A 13,319-nucleotide genomic window follows, 5' to 3' on the forward strand; every position below is an offset into this window, starting at 1 on the left:
TGAGACATTCAGATGGTAGAGTCAGAATTTGGCGTAAACAGAATGAGAACATGGATCCATCATGCCTTGTTACCACTGTGCAGGCTGGTGGTGGTGGTGTAATGGTGTGGGGGATGTTTTCTTGGCACACTTTAGGCCCCTTAGTGCCAATTGGGCATCGTTTAAATGCCACGGCCTACCTGAGCATTGTTTCTGACCATGTCCATCCCTTTATGACCACCATGTACCCATCCTCTAATGGCTACTTCCAGCAGGATAATGCACCATGTCACAAAGCTCGAATCATTTCAAATTGGTTTCTTGAACATGACAATGAGTTCACTGTACTAAAATGGCCCCCACAGTCACCAGATCTCAACCCAATAGAGCATCTTTGGGATGTGGTGGAACGGGAGCTTCGTGCACTGGATGTGCATCCCACAAATCTCCATCCACTGCAAGATGCTATCCTATCAATATGGGCCAACATTTCTAAAGAATGCTTTCAGCACCTTGTTGAATCAATGCCACGTAGAATTAAGGCAGTTCTGAAGGCAAAAGGGGGTCAAACACAATATTAGTATGGTGTTCCTAATAATCCTTTAGGTGAGTGTATTACTGACAATTTGATCATTTAATTAATAGTCTATATTTTACTGATAACTTAAACTATGTTAAAATAAATGTTACTGGAATAATTTGAGGAATGTTTCATTTGCATAGAACGTGTTGTCTTTCTTCACGCCGTAATGCACCTTCGCGTGAAGTGGAAAATCGATTCCTGAGCAATCGATGCCAACTAATTCAGCACCTTCACTTGGGACAGCGCCTTTGTAACGCCGAACGTAAGAGGCAGCGTGTTAAGAAGCTTCCTAAGGGACACTTCGGGGAACACACTTAGGAACATAAACAACTTTGGTAAGATATATCTTTCGAGTCTTCTTAGCGCGCTAAGAGTGAGCGTTATCGGGGAACCGGGCCCTGATTTCTACAAAGCCATTCCTTCCGAAAAGCTCAGAGTGCTCTGATTGGCCAGCTGACCCAGTGTGCTGTGATTGGCCAAACACCTAAAGCGTGTGTCGGAAATGTAATGCCTACATGCCATTTATTTTCCAGTAGATCGCAAAAGAAAGTCAGCAAAATCTTCATACAGCTGTTTTATACAGGCACAGTTCATAGTGATGCTCCAAAAAGGACCAAAACCATTAAAATAAAAGTAGTCAAAACAGGACGTTATCTGGAAAGGTTGTGTTTATTCTGAGAAACAGGTAAATTATACATTGATGAGTTCTCTTCAAAAATATCAGTGTGTGTGTTTTAAACAATAAATTATTTAAAGTAAAATAACTAGCAGTGCTGGTACAACACACATACTGTAGTACTCAAACAGACAATAGATCCCGTCTGATTGATAACAAAAACAATACAAACATATTTGAACAAGTTGCACTAAACTGTTGTTTACTGCATTATTAGCTCTACCCATACTTTTATTTAGCATTACGGCTCACTTTTTGTATCTCAAATTCTGGGTGAAATATCATTTTGAAAATCCAGTGAAGAACAAAACAAAAAAAGCAGCACAACTGCTTACGCTTTCTGTTCAAGGGCCTCGTGATTTTTATCTGTAGATTTAAAAAATAATTTTCAATAACTGTTTTCTATATTGCAGCTGGACTGTGGAGACCAAAAGCCCATGGACTGACATTTGACGCTAGCTCAGTTTTAAAATCTGGTCTCTGAGGTGCCTCTCTTCAGACAGTTGCTCATAAATTCATCATGCTCAAAGCTCAAGTTATTGTGAGACCTGGAGATCATAAGAAGCTTCTCCTTTTTAGTGTAGTCCTTCTTCACGGCCACTGGGGGCACTAAAAGCCTGTCCATAGGGTCCTCTTTGTCCTCCAGTTTAGTGTATCCTTTACTATTACTGCGGTCCAATCTGGGCCAACTAGGGTGTTTCCTCTGTTCGGGCTGGACAGTCAGCATTGTGGGCGCTCTCTCTAAATCCAGAGATTTGGAATGGGCTGACAAAACGTGGAGGGAGCTATTGGAGCCGAAGTCTTTACGCGCAGCTCCAGGTGACAGGAACCTACCGCTGGTGGACCCAGGAGACAGTGAGGAATGGGAAGATGTGGAGGTAGGGGATTCGGTGGCTGAGTTGCTCCGGAGCAGCAGGGCGCCCGGAGGCTTGAAAGCTTTGGCGACATAGGGAACAGGTACTGTTAACGACTCCAATGACGGAGGTCTGGAGTGGACCCTGTTCTGCTCGAAGTCCTCCGTGATGCTATCGATGTCAGGCTCATCAATGACACAGTTGTTGAGTTTGATGACGGGCAGTGTGAAGGCGCTGATGGAAGAGGAAACGATGGAGCGTGTTTGGCATTTCTTGAGCGCGCCACGCTTGTCCTCCCACCGACGACCACCCTCATCATGGAACCCAAAAATACATTCAGAACGGTCCTTGTAAGTAGGCGACAACAGGCCAAAGCCACCTCGGGCCTCACTCATTAGACCCTCGTCGTCCTCAGCCGAGCTGGTCCTGTGGGAGAACCGGACGTCACCATCCAGACCGGAGAAGGACATTAGAGTGTTTGCTGCGAGCCGTGAGGCAAACTGGCCATCCAGACCGAAGGAACGGATCTCTGTGTCTGTGTAGGGACCCATGTAGGCCCCATTCGTCCACTTCTGCTCCTTAATCCGCAGGCTGTGAATGTCTATGACGGTCGAGTACATGTCCTTCATGTGGATGATCTTTGTCTCACGATCCCTGTTCTCATGTAAGATAGCATTAGCACAGATGAAGATAAAAATCCCAATTCCCATAGTGAAAGGACCCAACATCTTCATCTTCTCGGAATGCAGGTGCTTCTCCAAGAATTGCGCAATGGAGCCCACCTGCTCTTGGCCAACCTGCGTATCGTTCGTGGACAACTTGCTTTCTGGTGCCTTCTGGGGGTCCTTATGAGGCCAGTATCCAAGAACAGCCATTGCAATGCCTGCCATGAGGATCAGCACTCCCAAAACCAGGAAGAATCCTGAGGCCGAATACAGTCTGATCTTCCCTCTCACTACCACCACATCAGCTCTAGGTTTACGCTTGGTGCATTTCTTCTCAGGAGCAGGGCCTGGGCTCTGGATTGGCAGATGATACTGAGAGCGGGTGGAGTCTTGTCTTTTCAATGCTGCGAGCCCCGTGATCACCCCACCCGTGGCAATCATTGCTGTGACAATGCAAGCCTGCAAATAAAGAAATAAACAAGAGTTTAAGTAAGCTCGAGGCTTCCCACTTGATTCAGACGTCTTATCTTTGATATCTCAGTCCATCTCTAGGTGTTAGGGAATTTGTTTGCTGAATGCTGGTTTAAGCACTGTTGGGGCTATTGTGAATCTTTTCAATTGTTTTTTAAATGCTACCCTTGTCTTGCTTTATACACAGAGCAAGCAAAACAAAGTCATGATAGCTGCATAATTATGTATACACAAGAAAAATAGAACAATGAATCAATATTACAATGTAACACAAATCATAGCATAATGGAGCTTTGTTTAAGAAGATCTCTCCATGTCTTGATCCCTCCACCATTGTAAATGCAAATGTTTGAAATCAATGATAAAATCATTCTCTGAAAGTTTGATTCTATAAATAAAACACTGAAGCATTAGTCAAGAATGACTGCATATTTACAAGTCTGGCAATGTGATTTTGACAGCCAAGGGGTGACCAAGTCTGCTGACCAAAAAAAAAAAACTAAACAAAAAATTATTTTGTCAAATCTAAGAGATATTGTGTATCAATTTACTAGCATGGCTAATCTCAATCTTAGTGCGAGGAAAGAGCAAGTAAACTGAAATGTTTAGTATCCCTATATGAACTGTGAACTAGGATGTTTAGCATGAAACCAAAAACAATGTGTAATTTCACAAGTTACTGTAGGCTAAATTATTAGGTCAAAGAGAGACCTAATAATTGCTAAGAAAGATGGTGAATTAAAGTTTCCCATTGTGAATGTAACTGTCATTTGAATGGTGAAAGTGTTTTATACACATCCCTGAGGCTCATTGCTCTCCTCTCTGCAGGGTATAAGTATAGTTTTTGTAACATAAATAAAATAATTTAAAACAAAAACAAAAAATGTTACAGGTCCTGGGCAGTCGGGAGGACTGTAAGAAGTGAAACACTTAACTTAACAATAAATGAGAGAGAGACAAGTGTTAGTGGTTACTCAAGCGGGGCTCTGTATTGTCTTTTATTAAACATTTTATTTCATAGTCATTGAGACACTTTAAATCACAGTATTTATAAATGCATTGAAATGAATATTAAAACATAAATGCTTAAATTAAATCACAATAAATAACACCTAACAATATGTACACAGGTGCTTCAACTGTCACAGTCCAGTTGAAATATAAGGTGAGGAAAGGATCTAAGTGCAGCAGTATAAAGTTTTTATTTAACAAAGAACTAAAAAACCTAAACCTCAGGGCACAAGAACAGAGCAACCGGGGTATAATACAACGAGAACTGAATACAGGGTTTAGACACACAACAAAAACAATCAATGAAATGAACCTCAGGTGTAACTGAATTAGTAAGCAAGGCAACAAACACTGTAATTAACACTGGCCGGAAAACTAGAACAAAGGAAACATACAAAACACAGGAAAACTGAACATAACCCTGACATACCCCCCCCCCCCATCAAGATTGAACTCCTCAATCTTCCTCAATCCATCAAGAAGGTGCATCCTCATGTCTCAATAATAACACAAAGCCCAACAGAGGAGGACGGGGAGGGGCGTAGGTGGGGGATGAAGGGCAGGAACAGAGGGCAAGAGGGGTCAAGGCAGAGATTAAGGTGGGAGGAGCCATGGTTGAGATTAAGGTGGGAGGAGCCATGGTTGAGATTAAGGTGGGAGGAGCCAGGGTTGAGATTAAGGTGGGAGGAGCCAGGGTGGAGATTAAGGTGGAAGGAGCCATGGTTGAGATTAAGGTGGGAGGAGCCAGGGTGGAGATTAAGGTGGGAGGAGCCAGGGTGGAGATTAAGGTGGGAGGAGCCACCATGGTTGAGATTAAGGTGGGAGGAGCCAGGCCGGAGATTAAGGTGGGAGGAGCCATGGTTGAGATTAAGGTGGGAGGAGCCAGGGTGGAGATTAAGGTGGGAGGAGCCATGGTGGAGATTAAGGTGGGAGGAGCCAGGGCAAAGATAAGGAGCCAGGGTGGAGATTAAGGTGGGAGGAGCCAGGGTGGAGATTAAGGTGGGAGGAGCCAGGGTGGAGATTAAGGTGGGAGGAGCCAGGGTGGAGATTAAGGTGGAAGGAGCCAGGGTGGAGGCTTGGCTACTGGATTTAGGGAGACTACAGACTAAGATTAAAATTACAACCAATAGCCGTACAATGTGGCATCGTATCACTATTTTATATTCCGAGTTGTGTTGCGGTAAAAATAGCAACAGGTAGCGCCAGTAGCTCACAGAGTGCAACCATTTGATGTCAACGACACAGAATGCACTGCGCACCTAAAATGGTGCCCACGATGTGCAAAATATGTATATAACGAGGTGGATTTTTTAAATAACGTAAATCTTTTATGGGTTATCTACGGCTATCTATGGGTTATCTACGGCTATCTATGGGTTATCTACGGCTATCTATGGGTTATTTATGGGTATAGTTATAGTTATCTTTCTTGTTGTGGATGGGCATTAACAAAAACCAGCAGACATTAGAAATGTTTTGGCCTTCCCTGTAAGAACATTGTCATATATCTGATTTACCTCTGGTTGGTTTCAAAGTTTTGTATCTACAAGTATCTTTCTTTAATACAGCATTAACATCTGTAGCACAAAGGGATCTTATTTCATGCAGTGCCAATAGCCACCTGTGCCTGTAGATAGTAAAAAAATATTCAGGCTATGCTGTTACATATTTATATTTGTATTGCTGAAAAATAATTACATTCTTTTTTGTCTGCATGTCTCTATCTTTCATATTCCATCAAATAAAAAAGAGTTAACAGGCATAAGAGGTAAGCTTTTGTCTAGTGTTCATCTTTCAGTCAGTCAGAGCAATTGATGACTAAAGTGATGGCTTAATGTCAAAACACACAGAACAAATAAGATCCCCTCGGTTGAAGGTGATCCCTCTGAGCACACCCACTCACTCTGAGTTTAGGAAGAGATATTGGTGGTGTTTTTCTCTTCTGATGTTGACTCTAACTCATCAAATATCTGTGGCGGGGGGCAGAGAGAGAAAAGGGTGGAAGGTTGAGAACAGAGGGATGTCTTCCAACCTCTTCTAATAAATTTATGACTTGATGAATTTACACAAAAATCAAATGGTCAGTCCACTATAAAATCATTAGGGAGGAGACAAGACAAAGATAAAACGTTGTATTTGACTACTTCCATTGGGATTTTCATCTCCATTGTTCGCATTACATTTTCACTGTATTTTAATCTTTATTATCTTCACATCTAATTATATGCAAATTCATTTTAATCAGCACTAAACAGCTGGTGCCCAAGGCCATGTAATCAGCTGGTCCTAGTATGGTGTTATAGTTATAATTCAAGAGCATGACGCTTGTGAAGTCAATGATTGTGTACGACACAAGGCGAGTGGTGCAATACACACACAAAGTTATTCTGCTAAAAGGCAACAAAGCTGTGAAAATAAAATGTTAACAGAGTTGGAAGCTTGGGGATAGAAGAGGTGGAGATTATATAAGCAAATATTAGAACAAAAGCACACATTATGTGATCATATAGCCAACAGTCTTCTGTTGTCGGCTACAGTCTGGAAACGGGTACTTTCCTCTAAAGAATGCTTAACTCTCAATGAGCCGTTTCTAATCGCCTGTGAGTTTATCAGCAGCTTCAAACATCTAATCATCAAACATGTGATCCAAAAGACATTCACAATCACTTGTTATCTCTTTATCGATATTTTATTTTAGCCATTGGTTTTCAGTAAAGCTAGAAGGGAACTGTGATACAAGAAAGCTAGTTTAGGAGCATTTCACGAAGTGCTAACAACAGGCAACATCCCACTAGTTGATCTGAAACTCGATTTTGGTAGGAGATGTTACACCCAAGCAACAGTTTTTGCTGAAATCCTGCTCTCCACAGATTTACACACACACACACACACACACACACACACACACACACACACGCTTCAGATTTACTGAATTACGATGGATTTCATGCAGTACCTTTATTTTATCTTATATAAAAAATATATATCTCATACAAGTATAACTTCATGTAATACACCGGAAATAAATACATGGAGTCTGGTCATATCTTATTATTCCACTTTTCTCATTTCACCTTGTATAACAATGAGTGCTCACAACATGTGTTTTGATTAAAGACAGGGCGGGGCCTATTAGATTAGATTAGAATTAGATTAGAAAAACTGTCCCGATAGGGAAACTGGTTTGCCACCAACTTAGACCATACAGCCAACAAACACAACACACAACTAACAGACAGATAAATAATTCTGCATTAAGAGACAATTAAAACCTGATTAAGAACCAGTGAGACTTGATTAGTAAAAGATTCAGTTTCGCAATTCAAAAGTGCAGAATACAAAAACTGTAAAAATAATGTTTAACAATTAACAGTGTTTGTTGAAATATCTGACATTAGGCATCGAGGCATTACCAATCGCTCACTGAAAGAGCTTCTGAGTCCTTTAAAAAAAATTGTGTAGTGGATGGCCTTCAAAAAGCAAGACAATTTTTAGTTTCAACCTTATCCTCTTCTCCACAGTAACCTCCAATAAGTATGGGGTAAGACCAATATTTTGGAGTCAAACAGTATCAAACAGCTCCACCCCTTTTTAAAAGTAGCCAATAGCGTTTAGTTTATATCACAGTTCGACCAGAGCCGTTGAGCCACGGTCTAATAGACCCCCTTTTAGATTTAATATGAAAGTGTTAGTAAAACAAAACAGTGGTCATAATCATGCTGAGGATGTGTAGTTTGAAAAATGTGCAAGTTATGTTGGTGCATGGCACCAGTGTAATCTCCTTTACTCGTCACTGTTTCTAATGTCGAGTCTGTCGACCCGTTTCTCCTCCTAATCTCATCCATATCTCTTTAAAGGTGCTCTAAGTGATGTTGGGTGACGTCACTTCTTGTTGACGTTCAAAGTATTGTCAAACAAAACGGAGGCTAGCTCGACCCTCCCTCCTCCTCATCCCGTCCACTCCCCCCATCGAAATCCTGGCTATTGCAGTAGGTCAGCGAACACCCGGTTTGTAAATCAACCCTCCACAAGAGGGTGCATCGAAAAGATATAATCCAGTCTTGTACTGTCTATTGAAAACCACAAATCTAGCTGTTAACAAAAGGGTTAGTCTTTTAAAATTATTCATTTTAAAATAAAATTTGGTGCATTTTTAAAGCACCTGCAAAGTTTAAAGTGTCACTCAAAACACTTTATTATGAGCCACGTCTTCCCTTTACAACACACAGCACAGCTTCAAAAATGCATACTGTAATATAAAACATCTAATTAATGTTAATTTTTAACTATTTTTATTTTTTACTAATTTAGTTGACAAGAAAATTAAACCAAATTCCCAAAGATTTTAAATAATAATTTAAATGTATCAACATCTAACAAAAAACGGGAAAATCATCCTTCCATCTTCTACATTTGAGTGTCAAAGTTCACATTTTAATTCCACATTCCTGCAAGGTGGCATTACTCTCTGTTGCTTTTAATGCATGTTTCAGCGCCAGCGCCACAGGAGCAGCATGTGTTTTTCCAGCATGCAAATATGAAAGAAAAATATGACACTTTACAGTTTAAAAGAGTATAAAGATGAATGAACTCCATAAATTCCTCTGCTGGTCAGGTGAAATATTGTGAATCTGTCATAGTTGTGCATTTGTCAAAATGCATCTTAATCATGGTCAGAAATCAATATTTTGAAACATAGGTCTCCTGGTGATCTACCGTCCTGCAGAGTTTAATCAAACCCTAATCAAACCAGTTTAATTTAGCATTTACATTGGTCTATCACATTCAAACCCAGCATGAAACGGTTTTCACCCAATGAAGCTGTGCTGTGTGTTGTAAAGTGACAATAAACCTCACAATAACGTGTTTTGAGTGACTCAGTAAACACTTTGCATGCGCTCTGATTTTGGATCGCTTTTAAAGTGCACCAAATTCAGTTTATTTTAAAATGTATAACATTTTCGTGAATATAAGGCTATAGCATTTCACCAGTTTTGTAATGAGAAGCAGTTTTCCACGAAATGCTATAAAAGCAGGCTTCTTGTCAAGCTATACCACAAGAAAGTGATGAAAATAAGACAGAGCTGTACAAAATGATTGCACTGAAAACGAAAATCGCATTCAGCATACTAATTGCCAGTGAGTTCTTGGTTTGGACTTGTTGTAGTAATGTGACATTTGAGTAGTTTCGTAAAGGGCCATCTCAGGGCCATGCCTAAGCATACCGATCTCGCCACAGTGCGAGATCGGTATGCTTAGACATGCTAAAATTTTCATGCTAAAAACTGTTTCATGCTAAAAACTGTTTTAAATAAGGAAAGCGTAGACATTTAGACCAAAGAGACTGTGCACTGAACCCTGAAACAGACATTTCTCTAGCCTAGATATAATATATATATATATATATAATAATATTTACACTTGTGGCAGCATATCAGACCTCTGTCCTTATACATTTAAGACAGTGTTAGGGAAAGAAACCTTTGCCTATATAGGGGCAGTTTAGTGGAACAAGTTAGACCGGCAAATTAAAGTCATTTCCAGCATGAACTCTTTTAAAAAGAGAATCAAGGACTGGTTACTAGAGACGGTAGCGGAACAGAACCAGGGGCCAGTTACCGTTTTTATTTGTATTTATTTAAGAAAAATGTTTTTATGTTATGTCATTGATTATCACACAATCTGTAAGTGTCTTGTCCTGATGTTCTGTGTTGAGGACCACAATGGAAATAAGTCCTGGACTTTATTGTGTTTTTATCCTCGATTGTATTTGATGCCTTTTTGTTTAATGTGTAAGGCATTTTCGATATAATTAAATAAATCAAATCAAAATCACCCGGTGGAGGGCCGGGCGGAGAATCTTTTGTTTCAGTCTGTTTCTGTTCCACCACAGCCAGTGGTACCCAAAATCTCAGCAAATGAGCAAATTCCTCAATCTCTGGGTTACAAGAAGTGTGGGTTGACAGTGGGTTGACTCTTGCGCCTTGGAGTCAGAAGTGACTCAGGTTGCTTTATGCATTTCACATCCCAGGCGACCTCAATCGTGCAGCCAACGAGCCAGGGAAGAGTGGCGACTCCACCACCGGACAGTCCAGCTGATATGGGACCACTTTGGACTCACTCAGGGGCGACCCCCAGCACAGATGCACTGGCACACAGCTGACCCCCGCGCCTACGCAAATATGTGTTTCCCCCCTGAGCCTACTCGCATAGACCCTGTGCAAGGTGTCAAGGAGGACAAGGAGCAGGTCTTGATGGTTGCGTCTTACTGGCTTACACGGACCTGGTTCCCAGAACTCATGCTCCTCTCGACAGCCCCTCCCTGGCGTAATCCACCGAGGAAGGACCTGCTTTCTCAGGGACGGGGCAGCATCTGCCACCCGCGTCCAGATCTCTAGAACCTCCAAGTGGAGTCTCTGGATGGCATGCGGAGGACCTACCCCGAGCAGTAGTAGACACTATCACTTCAGCAAGAGCTCCCTCTACGAGGCAAGTCTGTAGGGAAACACGACTTGGTAGTCAGGTTCCTGAGAAGCGCCAGGAGGTTGAATCCCCCTCTGCCATCCCTCATTCCCTCTTGGGACCTCTCCGTGGTCCTGATGCACTTACAGAGAGCACCCATTGAGCCTCTGCAGTCAGTGGAGATTAAAATCCTTTCCCTTAAGATAGCACTCCTGGCTGCACTCACTTCTATTAATTGCCTGGAGTTCAGGCCGGCTAACTCTCACGTCACCCCGAGACCTGGATACGTGCCCAAAGTTCTCACCAATCCTTTCAGGGACCAGGTGGTGAACTAGCAAGCGCTGCCCCGTTCGTTACCTGTGTCCCGTTCGCGCCCTGTGTTGTACGTGGACCACACACAAAGTTTCAGGGCTTTGCAACAGCTCTTTGTCTGCTATGGAGGACAGCAGAAGGATGTGGCCTTCGCAGCATCCCTTTCCAAAACTGGAATAGGCAAGCTTTCCCAGTGTTATCCAACAGTCTCACTGTAAAGGGTGAAAGGAACCAGGGCTGGACTGGCCATCGGGCATAACCGGGCATTTTCCCGGTGGGCCGACGTGCTTTTTGGGCCGATACATCTCATACTCATACATCATTTTTATTATTATTATTTTTTCTTTTTTTTTTAACGCCCCATTACAGCGGCGGCTCATTCGTTTTGTTTTGCTTAATTGGCGGCGCTGTATATGTGTAATGCATAATTATACTGTAAGTGTATATTTTTCTTTTAGAATTTTGTTGTGAGGTAGAATCAATAATATATTGAGAGATTTTCTTGATGGTGCCTAGATTTATGTATGAATATATGACTACCCACGATCATCTGTTGTTCATAAACAGATAAGTGGGTGTGTGTGAGAGAGAAAGTGTGTGTGTGTGTGTGTGTGTGTGTGTGTGTGAGAGAGAGAGAGAGAGAGAGAGAGAAGAGTGTGTGAGAGTGTGTTTTGAGTGTGTGTGTGTGTGTGTGTGTGTTTGTGTGTGTATGTGTGTGTGTGTGAGTGAGTGTGTGTGTGAGAGAGAGAGAGAGAGTGTGTTTTGTGTGTGTGTGTGTGTGTGTGTGTGTGTGTGTGTGTGTGTGTGTGTGAGAGAGAGAGAGAGAGAGAGAGAGAGAGAGTGTGTGTGTGTGTGGGTGGCAGAAGTAATAAAGTCCTCTCCAGCCCAATGATCATATGCTCTCCAATACTGGTCTTGTGTTCATCTGCTCATCTGTCTGATGGATAGATACTAACCTTTAACAAACCTGCTGAACATTTCCTTTAGCGCATCATGCACATAAACAGAACCACTCAAATGTTAATACAGAAAATACTTGTGAGACGTGAAGAAATACATTTGAAGTCTAAGCGTAATGACGAACATTATCATAAAACATCCATAAAAAACGACCCCAAAAACGACCACCAGATCCATATATTTGTACTGATTTACTATTCAGTAATAAACCCCGACACTTATGTTTACTGACCAATAATACACACCTGTATGCTGAGATCCTCCTCCTGATGTTATGTGTCCATTACGCATAAGTAGATCTCACGATCATCACCATCATATTTCCACTCCACCGAAGAGGATAATTTAACTAATACTTTGCTTTAAAAGCTGTTTTTTTGTAGTTTCATTATTCAGTCCATCGGATTCTCTCTGTTTGGATGTTTGGAGAGAAAACTTCCATCTGAGCGCGCGCGTCCTCTCCATCTCAGCCCAGCGCGCGCCAGCAGCTGGATACGCGCTCGAGACAAACTTCACGGTTCTTAAGCAAAAAAATGCGGTCTGAATGAGAATATCTAAAAACGAAATAAGTTCGTCTTTCTTTCTCTCCTTCCTTTTTTCTTTCAGCTCCCCAGTCGAACGTCTTTCCTCGTCTATAAATCCACAATAAACAGTTCAAAGGCGAGCGTGATATCCGTGATTTCACTCAGATGTTTGAATACTCCTATCAAACAGACGAGTTCGTGTCGATAAAAGTCACTCATATTTGGTTGCATTATTTTAGTAAATAATAAACGCTAGTGTTCTTCGTGAAGTATCTCATCAGAGGCGCAGTCTCGAGGAGCGAATCGTTTGTAAGGGGAAGAGCGCGAGCGTTGGCTTTTGTACTCCCACGTGACGCCATTCCAGATGACGCACACTGACAGAGGGAGAGAGAGAAAGAGAGAGAGAGTGCGAATTTTAATAATTTGCGTGGGATTGAAAAAAAACAACAACTAACAAACACAGTATGTTACACCAAACTAACACCGACACGATCATTTCTTGGATGTAAATATTTCTGTAGCCTAGGATACACGTGAAGGGTGTTTAAACAACCACAGCTGCTGTCATTACAATGTGTGCATCTCTTATTAAAGAAGATGCACTTTGTGCATTTGAAATATAGACAGTATTCTCGCGCAGCCAGACTTTCAACACGTTCAGTGAGCGGAGTGTGGGCGTGACGTCTGAAGCTGAGAGACTGTGCAGACAGTGACAGGGCTGCTAACTTTAAGCTGGAGTGAGATTTTGATGACATGAGCCGAATCAATTACACGCCACTATTTGGGTCCAACAACTCATATTCAATTTACTGCAAATTACCC

At 41.8% G+C, this 13,319-nt stretch overlaps 1 protein-coding gene across 1 annotated transcript; it reads right to left on the reverse strand.

Annotated features, from left to right (window-relative positions):
- Window positions 1-1,214: 1,214 nt before the first annotated feature.
- tmem200a (transmembrane protein 200A) lies at window positions 1,215-12,808 on the reverse strand. The gene is made up of 2 exons (XM_079887581.1): window positions 12,219-12,808; window positions 1,215-3,216 (listed from the first exon to the last, which is right to left on the reverse strand). Exon 2 carries the CDS (start codon window positions 3,196-3,198, stop codon window positions 1,705-1,707), a length of 1,494 nt encoding a protein of 497 aa, XP_079743707.1. The 5' UTR covers window positions 3,199-3,216; window positions 12,219-12,808; the 3' UTR covers window positions 1,215-1,704.
- Between the last annotated feature and the right edge of the window lie 511 nt (window positions 12,809-13,319).

This window comes from Squalius cephalus (genome assembly GCF_949319135.1).
Source record: "Squalius cephalus genome assembly, chromosome: 12".
NCBI classification, from domain to species: Eukaryota; Metazoa; Chordata; class Actinopteri; order Cypriniformes; family Leuciscidae; genus Squalius; species Squalius cephalus.